Source organism: Papio anubis, chromosome 5 (assembly GCF_008728515.1).
Source record: "Papio anubis isolate 15944 chromosome 5, Panubis1.0, whole genome shotgun sequence".
Lineage (NCBI taxonomy): Eukaryota > Metazoa > Chordata > Mammalia > Primates > Cercopithecidae > Papio > Papio anubis.
The window spans coordinates 124,350,232-124,365,267 of record NC_044980.1 but is presented as its reverse complement, the minus strand read 5'-3'; the positions used below and the strand labels follow the sequence as shown (position 1 = coordinate 124,365,267).

The 15,036-nt window shown below is 35.2% G+C and overlaps 1 protein-coding gene across 15 annotated transcripts in view; it reads left to right on the top strand.

Annotated features, from left to right (window-relative positions):
• Positions 1–15,036, top strand: part of RAPGEF6 (Rap guanine nucleotide exchange factor 6) — a 211,261-nt gene that overhangs the window by 71,052 nt on the left and 125,173 nt on the right. For 14 of the 15 annotated variants that reach the window (XM_031666770.1, XM_031666773.1, XM_031666768.1 and 11 more), the window contains 2 exons: positions 746–815; positions 14,737–14,880. In XM_031666770.1, the coding sequence (XP_031522630.1) occupies positions 746–815; positions 14,737–14,880 (214 nt within the window). The remainder of the gene's footprint in view (positions 1–745; positions 816–14,736; positions 14,881–15,036) is intronic. The other variant, XM_031666774.1, reaches the window with a different exon arrangement.

Below are 15,036 nucleotides of genomic sequence, written 5' to 3'. Positions count from 1 at the left end.
GAAAAAAAAAAAAAAAAGATGAATAGTTGCATCTCTACTAAGCATATATTGACTTGTTTTGTCGTTATTCCCTAAGCAATAAAGTATAACAACTATTTATGTAGCATTTCCCCTGTATTAGGTATTATTAAAAATCTCAAGTTGATTTAAAGCATATGGGAGGATGTACATAGGTTATATGCAAATGCTATATCATTTTATGTTAGGCACTTGAGCATTGGTAGATTTTTGTATCCTTGGGGATTCTGGAACCAATGCCAGTTGGATACCAAGAGACTACTCAAGTGTGAATATCTTTTAAGGTTTTTTTATTTTTAATATCTGTTGTCTTAATACTGCTCCCAAAAGATAATAATAATTTACTTTTATAAAACATTGCCTAATCAGGTTATCACTTTTATTAGATTTTTATTAAGTGTATTTTTTTCCTTTGTTCAACATATATTGACAGATGTTAAAAATTTAAGATTAGATCGGTATCTTTTATAACTAATTTTAGGGACTAGTTAAAGGCAGAAGTTTAAAAAGAATTTTCATGTAGTATTATATTGAGATCTGTTATGTCTGGGAAATTGAGAAAGTTTTCTTTTTTTTTTCTTTCTTTTTTAGAAAATCTTAATATTTAAGTGACAGGATCAGAATTTCTTGGCTAACATCTCAGGGCTTTTTTTGTTGCTTTTTTTTCCTATATTGATATATTTTATTAATAACCTTTGCTAAAGAAATTGTTTTTCTGTTTTTATAGTTTTGGTAAGCAGTTTGGAGGAAAAAGAGGATGTGATTGTCTTGTATTAGAGCCTTCAGAAATGATTGTGGTAAGAACTTTAAAGAATGCTGAATTGTTTTTGATATGCTTCAGTTTTAACTTTAAATGTAGTAGGCTTTAAATGCTTAAGGAGGTTTTATTACTGTGACCTTTTAGAGATTTTATCAAGTAGCGTCAGAACCATCTACCAAGTTTATCTGTTTCTGTCTATTCAGACTTTTTTTGATCCTCAAGAGAGTGTGAAACATAATACACTTATATATAATTTGCAGATTTGGTGTTTTTTACCCCTTCTACCAGAAAACTAAAAATTTTTAAAAGGGGGCCATGAGTTTTCAAGTGACTTTTTTTTTTTTTTTTTTTGAGACAGAGTTTTATTCTTGGTGCCCAGGCTGGAGTGCAGTAGTGCAATCTTGGCTCACTGCAACCTCCACCTCCCGGATGTAAGCAATTTTCCTACCTTAGCCTCCTGAGTAGCTGGGATTACAGGCACCTGGCACCATGCCCAGCTAGGTTTTGTATTTTTTAGTACAGATGGGGGTTTCACCATGTTGGCCAGGCTGGTCTCGAACTCCTGACCTCAGGTGATCCACCTGCCTCGGCCTCCCAAAGTGCTGAGATTACAGGCGTGAGCCACTGCGGCCAGCCTCAAGTGATTTCTTCTTTCCCATTCAATTTCACTTTTTCCATAAACTTTGAATTCTGTAGTCTGTGCCCAAGACTAGAGAGAATGAAGCAGAGAAAAGCAAAAAGACATATGATTAGATCCAAGTAAGAAATGGTCTTAGTATTTTCACTTTTTAATTATTTGAGATAAGTTTTTATTTAAGGGTGTATTTAAGGAATAATTCTTTATTTTTTCTTAAAAGAGCTAAGTAGTTGATCTAACTTTAGAATATGGTTTTTGTTTGGTTGGTTTTTTTTTTTTTTTTTTTTTAAGTATTAGAAGAATCAAGAACACAGCTTGCTTTTACCTTGTTCTAAGATGACCTTACTAGAAAATAGAATATACTCAGTGGACTCATTGTCCTGCTAGGATCTCATGTAGATGACCATGTCATCTGATTAGATTTGGACTGTCGAGAAGAGAAATTGAATTCTTAATGAAGCATTTTAGTGTAAGGGCTCAAAACTAAACTACTTTTCCATTTTGTGGTGCTATAGTCAGATATCTTCAAATATTTTGTTTTCTCTTTCCTAAACTGGATCGTCTGTATAACCATGAACTCACTATCCCTAATTTTATGTGAGCAACTGGATTTTAAGCTCTTACAGGGCAAAGATTATGTCTTATTGTATCTCCCAGAGTATTGCAGAGTGCTGCCTGCATAGTAAGTATTCAGTAAATCTTTCTTGAATTCAAGTTTGTTCAAGGATGGAGTATGTATTGTTTCAAATTTGTTTTCTTTAAGCACTGAATATATGGGATTCCTATTAGAGCCTCAGAATTCTTTCTTTTAAATGTATGTATTGAGGAACATGGCAAGGAAACTGCCCAGGCAGTATTGATTTTTCTCACTTTTTAGTTGTATTTTGTATTTCTCATACTGTATGCAAAAGAAATACTGCTTTTACTTCAGTGTTATACGTCCTGTTTTAGTGCTTATTTTGCGTACTTTATGTAATATTTTCATACAAGGAGGAAGAAAAGGAGAAATCATAGGCATAGCTATAAATGACGTTGGTGCAATCGATAAATTCAAAATATGGACTGCAGATTGGATAATATCAAATTCCCTGAGTTTGATAACCATATTGTGGTTCTGTAAGACAAAGTCCTTATTGTTAGCAAATACATGTTGACATATTTTGGGTTCAAGAAGCATTATATCTCCAATTTATTCTTCACTATTTCAGAAAAACAAGTATATAAAATAAAAAGTCACATCAAGTACATATATTTATGGCTGGTAGTTTTTAAATTTCAAAAATTTAATTTATTGATATAATTTTAAATGCTTTATGAGTTATAGGAGAAAACAATCCAAAATAGGTGAAATTTTTCAGAATTGTTAAAAATGACTGGTCAAATGGTTTTGTCTGTTTGTACAGATTTGAATAACTCCACTGGTGATTGGAAATGTCTGTTACTGAACACATTCTTGATCGCCTGATAAGTTAGTCATCTTAATCTGACACATTATAAAGTAATCTCCTTGTTTTAACTTCTTTTTTTTTTTTTTTTTTTTTAAAGAAACAGAACCTTGCCCAGAGTGGAGTGCAGTAGTGCAGTAGCTCACTGCAGCCTTGAACTCCTGGGCTCAAGTGAGCCTCTCTCCTCAGCCTCTCAAGTAGCTGGGACTACAGATGCATCCCACCATACCAGCTAATTATTTGTTGTTGTTGTTGTTGTTGTTGTTGTTGTAGAGACAGCCTTGCTATGTTTCACAGGCTGATCTCGAACTCTTAACCTCAAGCAGTCCTCCCACCTCAACCTCCCCAAGTGTTGGACTTATAGGTGTGAGCCACTATGCCTGGCCCAAAGTATACTTGTAGGCAAGAAGCATTATTTCATGTAAGAATGGTACTGTATAGTGATAAAAGGTTAATTGTATCAAGGTTACACAATCCTGAAGCTTTACATGCCTTCAAAATATATAAAACAAAAATTGTCCTTAGTAAAATCAGAACTAGAGAAACTCACAATCACAGTGGGAGATTTTTATTTTTAGGTTTTTTTTGTGATGGAATTTTGCTCTATCATCTAAGCTGTAATGCAGTGGCACAATCTCAGCTCACTGCAACCTCTGCCTCCCAGGCTTAAGTGATTCTCCTGCCTCAGCCTCCCAAGTAACTGGGATTACAGGTTGCCCCACCACAACCAGCTAATTTTTGTATTTTTAGTAGAGATAGTGTTTCGCCATGTTGGCCAGGCTGGTTTTGAACTCCAGACCTGAGGTAATCCTCTTGCCTCGGCCTCCCAAAGTGCTGGGATTACAGGCATGAGCCACTGTGCCTGACCGAGAGATTTTAATATACCTCCAAAGTAACTGACAAAACCACCACCACAGATCAGTTAAGGATATTGAGGATTTGAACCTCATCATGTACACATTTTACCTAAGAGACATACAGGGAACACTATACCTATCAACAACAGAGTGTGCCTACTTTTCAGGTGTGCTTGGAATGTTTTTTAAATTTGACCATATACTGAGACATGAAGCAAGTCTCAAAATTTCAGTATTTGAAATTTTATAGTTTCTGACCACCATGAAATTAATTTAAAAACCAATTATAAAAACACAGCTAGAAAAAAATACAAATTCTGAAATTCAGGCGTATGCTCTACATTGCTTGTAAAAGAGAATTACTTAGAAAATTAGAAAATATTTTAAATGAATAAATATGACCTATTAAAATGTGTAGAATTCAGTGTAAGCCTTTCTTGTTGTGAAATTTAAGCCCTAGTAGTATAAGAGCAAAGGCTAACAGTAAAGTGTTCATGTCAGGAAATTAAAAGAGCAGTATATGAATAGAAATCACAAGCCAAGAAATAATAAAGATCAATATAAAAATAAATATCAATGGCATAAAAGCAAACTTAGGATAATGAGGATTGACAAAGGACAAGATTGAGTCTCAGAAAAGACTAAGGAAATTGATAAACCCCTGTCAGAGATAATCAAAAATAAAACATGCCATACGATCAGTATCAGGAATGAAAAAGGATTCACTACTATGATCAAGCAAACATTTTTAAAATGCTAATAAGGGAGATGGTATGGAAAGCTTAAAGCTAGTAAGTTTGAAGTTTTAGTCAAATTCCTTTAAAAAAAAATCACCAAAGTAGCACATACACACACAAATAGAAGATCTGCAGAGAAAGTGAATCTGTAATTATAAACATTTTCATTTAGAAATTCAGACCCATGTGACTTCACTGGTAAATTTTTCCAAACATTTAAAGAAGAAATAATACTGAGCATCTAACAGGAAAAAAATATATATATATTAACTTCTTTGCCTTATTTTATGAGCCTATTATAATTTTTATAACAGCCTAACAAGGGCATTATACAAAAGCAGTATTATAGGTTAGTATTTTTAAATAAAAATAAATGTTAAAGTCTAAATATTTTAGGTAGTTGAATCTCAGTGTACATACAAAGGATAAAACAACATGACTACATTGAATTTAGTTCCAGAATCACAAGTTGATTTAGCATTTGAAAATATATGGGATTCACTACATTGATATAATTAGAGAAAAAAAATCGGGTAATAATTTCTGTAGATGCAGAAAAAGCTCTTGATAATCAAAACCCATTCATGATTTTAAAAGCTTTTAGCAAGCTAGGAAGAGAATGAAACTTTTATAACGTTAATTGTTACCTGCAGAAACCCTATAATAAACATTGAAAACTTTCTCCCAACATTTGGGGTTATATGAAGAAAGCTCACCATACCAAAACTATTGGCTAGGAGATGCATTTAGGCAGGGGAAGAAAGAGATTGGAAAAAAATATAAAACTGTGATTTACAGATGACATAATTTATATGTAGAAAACCCCAAATAACCTAAGTGTGAACTTTTGAAATTTATGTCATTTCAGCAAGGTCGTTGGATACTTGTTCATACATAAAAATCAACTGTATTTCTCCTTACAAGCAAGTAGAAAATTGAATTTTATAGACATACCATTTATGAACATCAAAACCATCTATATACATCAGATTAAATCTAAAAAAAAGTTGTAGGAGACCTTTACACAGAAAACCATAAAAAGTTGTTTTTAGATCTTCTTTAAATCAGTTGAGACAATATTTTTAAGATATAAATTATCTCAAAATTTGTCTAAAATTTAGTGCAATTCCCATCGTAATCCCAGAATATTTTTTAAATAGGGATAAAGGAATTGATCTGTAACATATGTCACATAAGGGAAGAAGAATACATTTACAAAAACTGTATGAAAAATACTTAAGCTGGGTGTCGTGACACACGTCTGTAGTCCCCATTATTCCTGTCTGTGAATAACCACTGCACTCCAGCCTGGGCAACATAGACTCCATCTATAAAACCAACAAACAAAACACTTAAGATTAAACTTAACAAATGTGCAGAAACAATGTATTTAAATACCCCTGAAATAAAAAAAATTAAACTTGAGCAAAAAAAGAGATGCCATGTTCTTAGGTATGGAGTTACCAGAATAAGAATATTACTTTTTGTTAGTTTACCCTATGAATATAATGAAATCCCAGTGAAATATACCATCAGGTATAGTGTTTATTTTGTGTTTTGCATTTTGTGCCATTTAAAAGAATAAAAAAGCAAGGAGAACTAGAAGAAACCTGAGAAAGAAGAGCAATTTTAGGGGAGCCATGTAAATATTTTTATATACTAAAAACAATTCAAAAGGAGAAAATATTTACTCTTTCCCCCAAAAAACAAAATACATGATTTTAATATATGTAAAATTTTGGTGTAGTTCCATGAATAATTATTATTTCTGGTGACTTTAAGAGACAGTATTTTACCTGTACATTCCTAATGTAGTATGTCCCCTAGCACAGAAAGAGCCAGTTGCCTCATTGTTGGTGTTACTAGTGGTCTTTTTAAAATATTATTATTATTTTTCAGACGGAGTCTCGATCTGTCGCCCAGGCGGGAGTGCAATGGCATGATCTCAGCTCACTGCAACCTCCACCTCCTGGGTTCAAGTGATTCTCCTACCTCAGCCTCCCGAGTAGCTGAGATTACAGGCACACGCCACCACTCCCAGCTAATTTTTATATTCTTAGTAGAAATGCGGTTTGACCATGTTGGTCAGGCTAGCCTCAAACTCCTGACCTCAGGTGATCCACCCACCTCAGCCTCCTAAAGTGCTGGGATTACAGGCATGAACCACTGAGCCCAGCCTACTAGTGGTCTTTTTACAGTTTTCTGTACAGTCATGCACTGCAGAGCAATGTTTTGGTTATGACCGATCACATGTATGACAATGGTTCCATAAAATTATAATACTGTGTTTTTACTGTATCTTTTCTGTGTTTCGATACACAGATACTTAACATTGTGTTATAATTGCCTGCGGTGTTCAGTATAGTAACATGCTTTACAGGTTGGTAGCTTGGGAGCAATAGGCCATACTATATAGCCTAGATAAGTAGTAGGCTGTACTGTGTATGTGTAAGTGCACTCTATGATGTTCACACAATGACAAACTTGCCTAACAACTAATTCCTCAGAATGTATCCTTATCGTTTAAGTGACACATGGCTGTATATGTGTGTGTATAGATGCCCATTATATGTAACTAATTATAATTAATTTAACATAACACATATACATAAATCTATACATATATAAATATTAGTATTCAAATTAGTATCCAGGATGATGGAACCAGGATGTTAGTGGTAATGTTGATTTTGTCAATTTAAAGCAATTATATATGTATGGGTAATATTTATGTATAAATTATGAAAAATTCTATATATTATGATACATTTAATTGGAAATAATTGAAATTTATAATTATAATTATAGTTAATATAACTAATAGATCCATAAATAAATGTCATTAGTAATCAAGATTTTTATTTTAGCATAAGAGTTGTGTAAAATTAAAGATGTTAAGAAAAACTCCAGTCTAAAACGTCAGTAGGAAATGTCAGCATCGACACATGACTATTTTTGTCTCTTAAAAGTATTTACCAAATTTTTTCACCTTAAGAAGAAAAATGTGTTTCCTAGGGTTGTTCATTGCAAAAGCTTAGAAGCAGCGATATCCAAGCAGTTAAACCATTCCTAGTGGTTACAGAGCTCAGATTATGATGATAGTAAGTAGGTGCCATTTCCCCACTAAAAGGATAACAAACCTTTGTTAAGTTAATGATTTATAGCGGGTGTGGACACCAAGAAATGTATTAGATTGGGATTTCCTTCACCAGAAAGCAGAGAAATATTTAAAATTATTGGGCTTCTCTCAGAAGTATCAGGATTCTGTGAATCTTAATACTTGGGGTCTTGACATGAGATTCTTTTTTACCTGGAAAGACTCTTCTATTTGTATTCATTGTCATTGCTGATAGGTCTGAATTTACTTCCACCACGTTATGTGCTTTGTATTTGTTCTTGTTTTTTCCCCCCCTTTTTTTTTTTGCCCTCCTTTATTTTAAGTTCTTTTTTCCTTCCTCTCCTCCCCACCATACTCTTGGAGAAATGGTCTCTTCTTTTAGTGCTAATTCTGACTATTTTAAAATTCCTACTTAGGCCAGGCACAATTGCTCCCTCCTGTAATCTTTGGGAGTCCAAAGATTTGGGAGTCCAAAACTTTGGGAGTCCAAGGCTGGTGGATCACGGTGAAACACCATTTCTACTGAAAATACAAAACTTAGCCAGGTGTGGTGGGCACCTGTAATCCTAGCTACTCGGAAGGCTGAGGCTGGAGAATCACTTGAACCCGGGACGTGGAGGTTGCAGTGAGCCAAGATTGTGCCACTGCACTCCAGCCTGGGCAACAAGAGTGAGATTATGTGTAAAAACAAGAAAAAAAAAATCCTACTTAAAAACAGCTGAGGCTAACAAGTAGCTAAACTGATAAGAGTTTAATGCTAGTATCCAAATGTAATTCCTATTGTCCAGTATTTTAGCTTTGTGTATTCTGTAAATTTTGCCTTACTGTTTTATGCAGTCATTATTTATTCCTATTTAACCACGTATTTAATATTTTTTGCTTTTAATTCTTTCTTGTATATGAGACCGTCCTAATGGTAACACTTGTGTTATGTTTAAAGTACACCCATTAAAAATTCTTTCCTGAAGATCTTTTGTTGTTAAGTATCTCAGGTATTGTTTTCTTTTTTCTCTGAAAATAACTTTATTTTTCTTCATTCTTGGAGGATTGTTTTGCCATTAATACAATTTTAGGAGGAGAATTATTTTTTATTAACACAATTAATACATTCTATTTTTTTACATTCATTGTTTTTTGAGGAGTCAGACGTTAATCTAATTGCCTTCCTGATCTCTCTTTTCTCTCTGGCTGCATTAAAAGTCTTCTGTTTGTGTTTTCTTTGTAATTTGGTATCGTGGTTTTTCATTATCCTGTTTTGGATTTTTTGGACTGCTTTGGGCATCAAAAATTCTTTTTTTTCTTAAATATTGTCTTGTTCTGTCACTTTCTTGAACTTTTTTTTTCAACCTTTCATCTGTATTGTATATTCTTAGCTTTCTTATTTTTCACCTCTTCATGATGACTTTGTGCTGTATGTTGAGTAAATCTTCTGGATTTATCTTCCCAGTTTACTATACTAACTCCCTTTTTAGTTGCATCTTAGTATGCCATTCAATTCCTTCATTTTTCTTATTTAACTCTTTTCCTCTCTCTCTTTGGTAATTTTATTGTCCTATGTTTAATTTCATTGATCTTAACTCAATTGTGTTGAGTCTGCCAATGAGCATGTCAAAGACATTCTTCATCTCTATTACTATATCTTTTGTTTCTAACATTTTCATTTTACTTTTATATTTTTCTTTTATCTGCTAAAATTCTCCATCTGTGTGTGTTGTCTGTACCTTTTCCAGTGAACCTATAACGTATTTAGTCATAGTTGGTTGAAATTCTGTCTGGTAGTTCCAGCATCTGGATCCACTCTGATTTTTGTAGACTGCTCTGTTGATTACTTTGTCTCTTGGCAGTGTTTTTTGTTTGTTTGTTTGTTTTGTTTTTTGTTTTGTGTTGTTTTACCTTTCCTTTTTTATGTGAGTTATAATTTTGGATTTAATGTTAGGCATTGGGTATAGGGCTATGGCTTTTAAGCCTAGAGATGAACGCATTTCTGCTGGAGTTGAGCTAGGTTTGGATTCTCTTGCTGTTATGGTTGCCTTCAGTGCACCAGTGGTTTCAGATTTGTTTATTGTTACTTTGTCCTTGAGTTTGCTGGAAGATTTTTCTCAGTCAGTGTTCCTGCTCCACTCAGTTTTAGGCCTTCTCTGTGCTCTTGTGCTTCAGCAGGGTCTCTTCATGTTCTCATCTCTCCTGCAAATGTAGATTGCTATTGGTTGTTCCTCACTGCTTGCTAGCCTGGCAATGGGGAGGAGGGCACTTAGGGCTTTTTGTCCTGGTCAAGCCTCACCTGCTTGGTTGCTGTTTATCATCTCTGGCTCATTTTCAAGTTTTCTTTTGTTTGAAAGTTTTTAAATTTTGGCTTTCTGTTCTCTAATACTTTCGGTATATTGGAGTGTTTGCAAGTGTCATTCTGCTTTTTGGGGGGTTTATTATTTTTAATTATGTCTTGCTTCCTCACATGATTTTGATGTAGCTGGGATTTTTTTATGTTTGTCTATGAGTTCATATGTCTTGGAACTTTAGGCACGGTAATACTTTGAGGTTTATGTTAAAGTTGCATTTTTGTTGACCTGGTACGGTGGCTCACACCTGTAATCCCAGCACTTTGAGAGGCTGAGGTGGGTGGATCACCTGAGGTCAGGAGTTTGAGATCAGCCTGGCCAACATGGTGAAACGCCATCTCTACTAAAAATACAAAATTTAGCTGGGCATGGTGGTGCATGCCTGTAATCCCATCTACTTGGGAGCCTGGGGCAGGAGAATCACTTGAACCTGGGAGGTGGAGGTTGCAGTGGGCCGAGACTGCACCATTGCACACCAGTCTGGGTGACAGGAGCAAAACTCCATTTCAAAAGAAAAAAAACCCTGCATTTTTGTAAGGAAGTTTTGCATTTGTTGTTTCTGCTATTGTATATTAATAGTGCTGAATGTCTTTCAGTTTACTTGCACGCTTGAGGTATTATGAATTCAAACTACAGATCTGCATGAGGGATAGCTTGTGGTTTTGAATTCTCAGGGGAAGGCACTTTTTGTTTAGTTGCTTCCCCTCTTCCCCTTTTCCCAGTGCCAGGCAAGTTTTCTTCCTGTCTCCTTCTGCTTATACCTTGCTTACCCTTGTAATGAGGGTGTAGCTGTTTGGGATGAGCTTTATGAGTAGGTTTCTATTAGATTCCTCAACTTTGATAGAGTCTCTTGTTTCATCTCTTGTCTCTCTCACTCCCTGCAAACATCAGAGTGAAAAATCTTTAGAGTTTAACAGAAACTGTCTGGTGGATCAAGGACTTTATTGGTTTCCCAAGTTCAACTATTTTTGCTTTCACATCATTCTTGGCCTTTGGATTCTGCACCTTTTGTGCCATTTCAGTTGTGTTTGTGGTTTTATTTTTTAAAAATCTTAACATTGTTTTTAATGCAGGCTTTAATGTTTTAAATACCACAATTCAGTTATATTCAGTGGGAACTTTGTTAAGGGCATTTAATTCTTTATATTCCTGGAATAAAAGTCATGATTAGATTTTTCTTTGCATTTGGTACTTTTCCCAAGATTTTGAAATGTAGAAAGCCTTTTCCTAAATTTATTTTACTTTAATTTTTACTCTGTAAAGCCTTTATTGTTTAAATCTCTGCATTGCTCAGTAAGTGGTAGATATTAAAAGGCCTAAGAATCATGTAATGTTGGACTTTTGCCTAAAGTAGATAATCTGTTTTATATTTTGGGATAGAGCAATATGAAGTTGGACTTTTTAGTCACACTTGGGTTTTGAGTCCTGATTCACCTACTTGTGTGAATTTACTTTTTTTTTTTTTTTTTTTTTTTTTTTTTTTTGAGATGAGGTCTCACTCATCACCAGGCTTGAGTGCAGTGACATGATCTCTGCTCACTGCAACCTCTGCCGCCCGGGTTCAAGCAGTTCTCCTGCCTCAGCCTCCCGAGCAGCTGAGATTACAGCGCCTGCCACCGTGCCTGGCTAATTTTGTAGCTCTTAGTAGAGATGGGGTTTCACCATCTTGGCCGGGCTGGTCTTAAACTCCTGACCTCATGATTCACCTGCCTCGGCCTTCCAAAGTGCTGGGATTACAGGCATGAGCCACCCTTCCCAACCTGTGAATTAACTTTATGATACTCTGTACCACCTATACAATAGGAAAAGTAACTATGTAATAGGGTTATTGTGAGCCTTAAATGAGATAAACTACAGTGTCTGGTATATGGCTTTGTGTATACCTTTTGAGGACCTTATACATAATTCCAAGGACCTATGTATTTGAAGCAAAAGGGAAAATTTAGTTAAACACCCATTTTGGCAAATCTCTTGAATATTAGGTGAACAAAGATGAATGTAATATTACATAATACAGTTCCTGCCTTAGAGAACTTGTTATCTTATTAGTGAGGTTGGTATGCTTAGTGCTATAGAAGGAGTAATACCTTTCTGGAGTAGAGGAGGGATTGGTTGAACTAGGTCATAAGATGTAGGTAGGAGGCAAATATGTTGGCAAAGACAGAATGGGCTTTTAGCCAGAAGTGACAGCTGCATATGTAAAGGTCTGAAGGCAGTAGAGAACATGTCCCATTTTTGAAAAGTCTAGGTGTGTATACACAATAAGCCAATCGAAGTCTGAGGAGTGGTATATCTTTTGTGATTATGGAAGAGATGGCTGTTGAGATAGATAGTGTCTAAATGATAGCATGTGAAGACAGAATGGGTATGATAACCCAAATTGAAGAAATAAGTTACTTGGCATAGTATAAGTTATTTATATATAGGGGCACAGGAATAGTCACATTGAGTTGGTTGCTACTTATTCTTGAATTCACACCTGAACAGAACAGATTAGATATCAGCTCTTAGAAATCATTAGGAAATTTTGTGTATCTAATTAGAATTTTTGTGGGAAAGCAAATAAGGGAGCAGCTTTTCCAGGATTATACGTGTAAGATAAGGTGATAAAAGCATTTTGGGAATGGAGTTTATAATGACTTTGAATATCAAATGTAAGAGTTTAAAATTATTTGGTGTCAACATTAGAAGTCCCTTGTGGCATTTTGAACAGGAAACCTGAGAAATGGTTATTATCTAGGTGATTTGTCTGACCATGCAGGATAGAATTGGAGAGGAACATGCCTAAAGCAGCAGGATCACCTCTTGCTGTGGTTTGGGACTGAGGTGATTAAGACTTGAATTAAGAAGAGGTGGTAATGGGAATGAAAGAGCATTATGGGAGGGATTTATAGAGAATTGACGATCTGAGAGATAATTGAACCAAAGATTTGGAAGACAAGCAGGGGTGCTGAGAATGTTGATATGATACAGTAGTCTCCCACACCCCCATATCTGCAGTTTCACTTTCCACATTTTCAGGACTGTGGTACTGTTGAAAGAGAGAGGAGCTAAATGATGAGAACACATGGACGCATAGAGGGGAACAACACACACTGGGGCCTTTTGGTGGAGGGTGGGAGGAGGGAGAGGATCAGGAAAAATAACTAATAGACACTAGGCTTAATACCTGAGTGCTGAAATAATCTGTATAACAAACCCGTGACACAAGTTTACCTGCGTAATAAACCTGTGCTTGTACTGCTGAACTTAAAATAAAAGTTAAAAAAAAAAAAAAAAGAGAGACCATATTCACATAACTTTTTTTTTTTTTAAGAGGCAGGGTCTTACTGTGTTGCCCAGGCTGGATGTTAACTCCTGCGCCCAAGTGATCCTTTCGCCCTAGCTTCCCTGGTAGCAGGGACTACTGGCACTCGCCACTGCGCCTGCCCCCCCACATAACTTTTATTACAGTATATTATTATAATTATATTTTATTATTAATCTCTTCTGTGCCTAATTTATAAATTAAACTTTATCATAGTTCTGTAAATACAGAAAAATACGTGGCATAGGTAGGATTTGGTACTGTCTGCAGTTTCAGGTATCTAGTGGAGATCTTGGAATGTATCCCCCTCAGATAAGGGGACACCACTGTGTTTGGGTGGGTGCCTAGGAAATTTTTGGTAATATCGAGAACTCTGACATCAGCAAAAAGAGCAGTTATAGGGAAAAACTAAAACCACCACTTGTTATTTATTAGATGTGAGCTTAGTTATACAGGTAGATTTTTGACGCATATCAATATACCTTTATAAAAATAGTTAATTTAAAAAATTATGGTATAGTCTGTGATTGGACAGGCAGTGCAGTCTTGTATCAATGGCATAAGCTGTTGAGATAGATAGGTCTATATTCGTCCTCACTTTAAAAAAAAATTTTTTTTTAAATTTTTTGAGACAGGGTTTTTGTCCTGTTGCCCAGGCTGGAGTGCAGTTGTGCAGTCATAGCTAACAGCGGCTTTGAACTCCTGGGCTCAATCAGTCCTCCCACCTCAGCCTCCTAAGTAGCTGGTACTACAGGTGCACACCACCATGTCTGGCTTATCTTTTCTACCCCTGTAGAAATGCGGTCTTGCTCTGTTGCCCAGGTTGCCAACTCACCTTTAATAAGTATCACTGTTGTGAGACTGGAATGTCACTAATATCTTTGGGTTTTTCTTTGTCTACAAAGTAGAGATAGTAATATCTGCTTACAGGGCTGTTGTGTGAACTAAGTACTTAATGTGTATGCACGCTGGCCTATTTTAAACTCCTAACAAATGTTAATTTTCCATTTTATTATTCTTACTTAGAAGATGCCAGCCTTACTTGTGGCTATTGTCATGCATTAAGTTGAAAATTAAAGAATATTGCATAAAGTTTTCTTGTTTTACTTTTTAACAGTTAACTAAAAGCATAACCAGGATTGTTTGCTAAGTAAAATATGTTTATAATCAGGCATTTTGTAATTAGAGGAACTCTGAAGTTGTAATTATTGAATATGTAGGTGTAGTTAACAGCCTTCATTTCTGGTAAGTGACTTTGCTTAGAGGATGTATATTTATGTGAGACTGTTTATATGCACAAGAGAGACTGTTTCCTGGACGGAAACTGTGGTCTCCAGATCTTTATAATAACATCACCTTTAATCTTTAACTCATGAGCGTTGTGCTATACAGACGGTTTTCTTGAGGCAGTTTTTTATAAGAAGTAAATGAAGCTTCCTTATGAGCCTGTTAAGACTCCATAGACTGTCAATAATATGGAAAAATTTGATATTTAATCAGGAATATGAACATGTGTTTCAGGTAGAGAATGCCAAAGATAATGAAGATAGTATTCTACAAAGAGAAATTCCTGCCAGACAATCCCGAAGAAGATTTCGGAAAATTAACTATAAAGGAGAGCGCCAAACCATTACTGATGATGTGGAGGTTAACAGCTATCTTTCTGTGAGTATATTTAGGAACACTTCATGAATCTTCCTTAATTTTCATATATAGTATCTTTACATGTATCTTTGGTAATAACACGCTGGGTTCTGTATGTAAAAGTTTGGGGCTGGTAAATATATAATCTTTTTAAATACTTCTGTTTGGTAGAATTGG